The following is a 2,412-nucleotide window of genomic DNA, read 5'->3' as shown; positions in this document are numbered from 1 at the left end:
GGAGGTGTGCAGGAGGCAGCTGATCAATGTTTCTCTCTCATCGATGTTTCTAACTCTCTATCCTTCTCCCCTCCTCTCTGTTAAAAATCAATAAAATATATTTAAAAAAAAAAAAAAGCAATCAATCAGGGACCCTGCTAGGTTGGCCTGGGAACCCACTGTGGCTTATACTAAGGTAACCATGACACCGAGAAGTGGAGGCCCCTCTGCAGACACCACTGCAGAACACCAGTGCTACATTCCCCAGCAGGGTCCCCTGGCCAGCAGCACCAGGCCCCAGGCCTACTGAGTCAGGAACCTGAGGTGGGGCTCAGCAACCAGAGTTTTAACAAGCCCATCAGGGGATTCTGTACCAGGCTCAAGTTTGAGAAGCCTGTGTTAGAGAAGATGACCACATCATCTATAGGGCCCAGTACAAAATAAAATGTGAGGCCTGTTCAATAATTAATAATTTCAAGACAGTGACAGCTTAAACTAAGCTCAGGCCCTCCTGAGTGTGGAGCCCTGGTTGGCTACTTGAACTGCATGCCCTGGTGTTAGGAGATGGGGCAGCATATTCCATGTGTATTCAGAATGGTCTTTACCATAAAAAGTTCCCTCCTTACTACTGCAGGAAAGAAAGATCTTCCAGCTATTGGCACTAACCTTGTACTCTCATGGAAACCACCAAAAAGTATTAACTGTCTCTTCCAGGCTACCATACGATGTCCACTCCGGCCTGAAGGACCCCCTGGTGATCTAAAATTTAAAAAAAAAAAAAGACCACTTTTTAGACCAATTTGTTTGGCAAGCACTTACTGAGTACCATTTAATTTGACAAGAAACCTTTGCAGACCTCAACAGCTCCTTAATTATGCTGAAAACATGGACCTCAGCACTGAAAGGTTTCCTTTAATAGAGAGGAATGTTCATGGTACATTATCTGCTTACAAGTAAATCTATAACGAAAATAAGAAACAAACTTAGCCAACCACCATGGACATATTTAGAAAAGAGTGACAACTCAAGAACCTCAGGCAGGTCCTCAGGAGGCATCCAGAAGACAGACAGCATTGTTATCCACACGTGTTACTGCCTCTGAGGACCTACCAGTGGGACAAGAAGTAAGGCGGGAGGCCATGATGTTGATGATCCTGACTCTGTGTAGCCTTAAGCTAATGTATTTGTATCTTAGTTTTTTTTTTAACAAAGAAGTTTAAAAAGTAAAATAAAGATTAAAAATATTTAAATGGATAAAAGCTTACAGAATAGGAGAGAGAACCAAGATGGCGGCAGAGGTAAACACCTATACTTGCTGCCTCTCACAACCACATCAAAGTTACAACTAAAAGGCAGAACAACTACCACCCAGAACCGTGGGAAAGCTGGCTGAATGGAATGGAAGTTCCACAACTAGAGAGGTGAAGAAAGCACATTGAGACTGCTAAGAGGTGTGGAGGCGCAGAAAGTGCTGGCACCTGGATGTCTGCTCTTTTACTCGGGAGGGAGATACAAGCTCCCACTTGCTCTGAACTCCAGTTCCGGGTGAGACTCTGGGGGACCCAGACACATACGGGGAGAAAATGGACTGCCTGGCATCAGGGCAGGAACGCGAGGGCAGCTTTCTCTCAGAGGTGCTCACAGTGATCATTGTTCCTGCACGGGGGGGGGTGCGGGACATGGAGACCCAGGGACCTCTCCGGTGCAGGGCTGACTGGCAGACATTGCTGTTTACTCCACCCTGGTGATTCCCAGAGACCCCGCCCCACCCAATTACAACCCCACCCAAGCTGTGTGCAGAGGCTTTTGCATCAGAATGGCCTGTCCTTTCTCTGCCTAAAACCTGTCAAACTGCAGCTGGGTCAGAGAGCCCCAGAGCTTCCAAAGGAAGGCCCAAGGCTGGCAGCAGCAGCCTGCCTTGCTTCACAGCTGGGCCTTGTCTGGGCACTTACAAACCCCATACAAAGAGGAGGAATCTGCAGATGTCTCTGCAGCTACTGCTGGGTGGCCCCAGACAGTGGCTGACTTTGCACCTCCTTGGAGATCCAAGAGCCAGTGTACCCAGTGGTCAGAGTGAGATCATACTGGATTACAACTCTTAACATCCATAAGAGACACACTCAGGGGGCAGACTCAGAGAGCACCAAAGCCCCACTGAAGCAAGTCCTGCCCCATAAGGGTGTCCCCTGCGCAACAGATCTTCCAGTGTAGACACAGCTGGTCACCACAGCCAACTGACCTGCAGGTCAATTCCTCCCAGTGATACCAACAGCCATCAAGGGTTAACTACAACAGGACTGTGCAAACAGCCCACAAAGGGGTGCACCAAGAGCGTCCACCTCAGGTGACTGGGGAGGCTGAGCCACTTGGCCCTATAGGACACCTACCACACAAGGCCACTCTATCAACTCAAGGAGACTTAGCAGCTACCCA

General features: G+C 48.5%; 1 protein-coding gene across 1 annotated transcript in view; it reads right to left on the bottom strand.

Moving 5' to 3' along the window:
- Window positions 1-2,412, bottom strand: part of KLHDC4 (kelch domain containing 4) — a 47,296-nt gene that overhangs the window by 18,058 nt on the left and 26,826 nt on the right. Inside the window, exon 7 of the mRNA XM_005862522.2 lies at window positions 646-738. Within this exon, the coding sequence (XP_005862584.2) occupies window positions 646-738 (93 nt within the window). The remainder of the gene's footprint in view (window positions 1-645; window positions 739-2,412) is intronic.

Source organism: Myotis brandtii, unplaced genomic scaffold, assembly GCF_000412655.1.
Source record: "Myotis brandtii unplaced genomic scaffold, ASM41265v1 scaffold165, whole genome shotgun sequence".
Lineage (NCBI taxonomy): Eukaryota > Metazoa > Chordata > Mammalia > Chiroptera > Vespertilionidae > Myotis > Myotis brandtii.
This window is presented reverse-complemented; position numbering and strand designations above follow the sequence as displayed.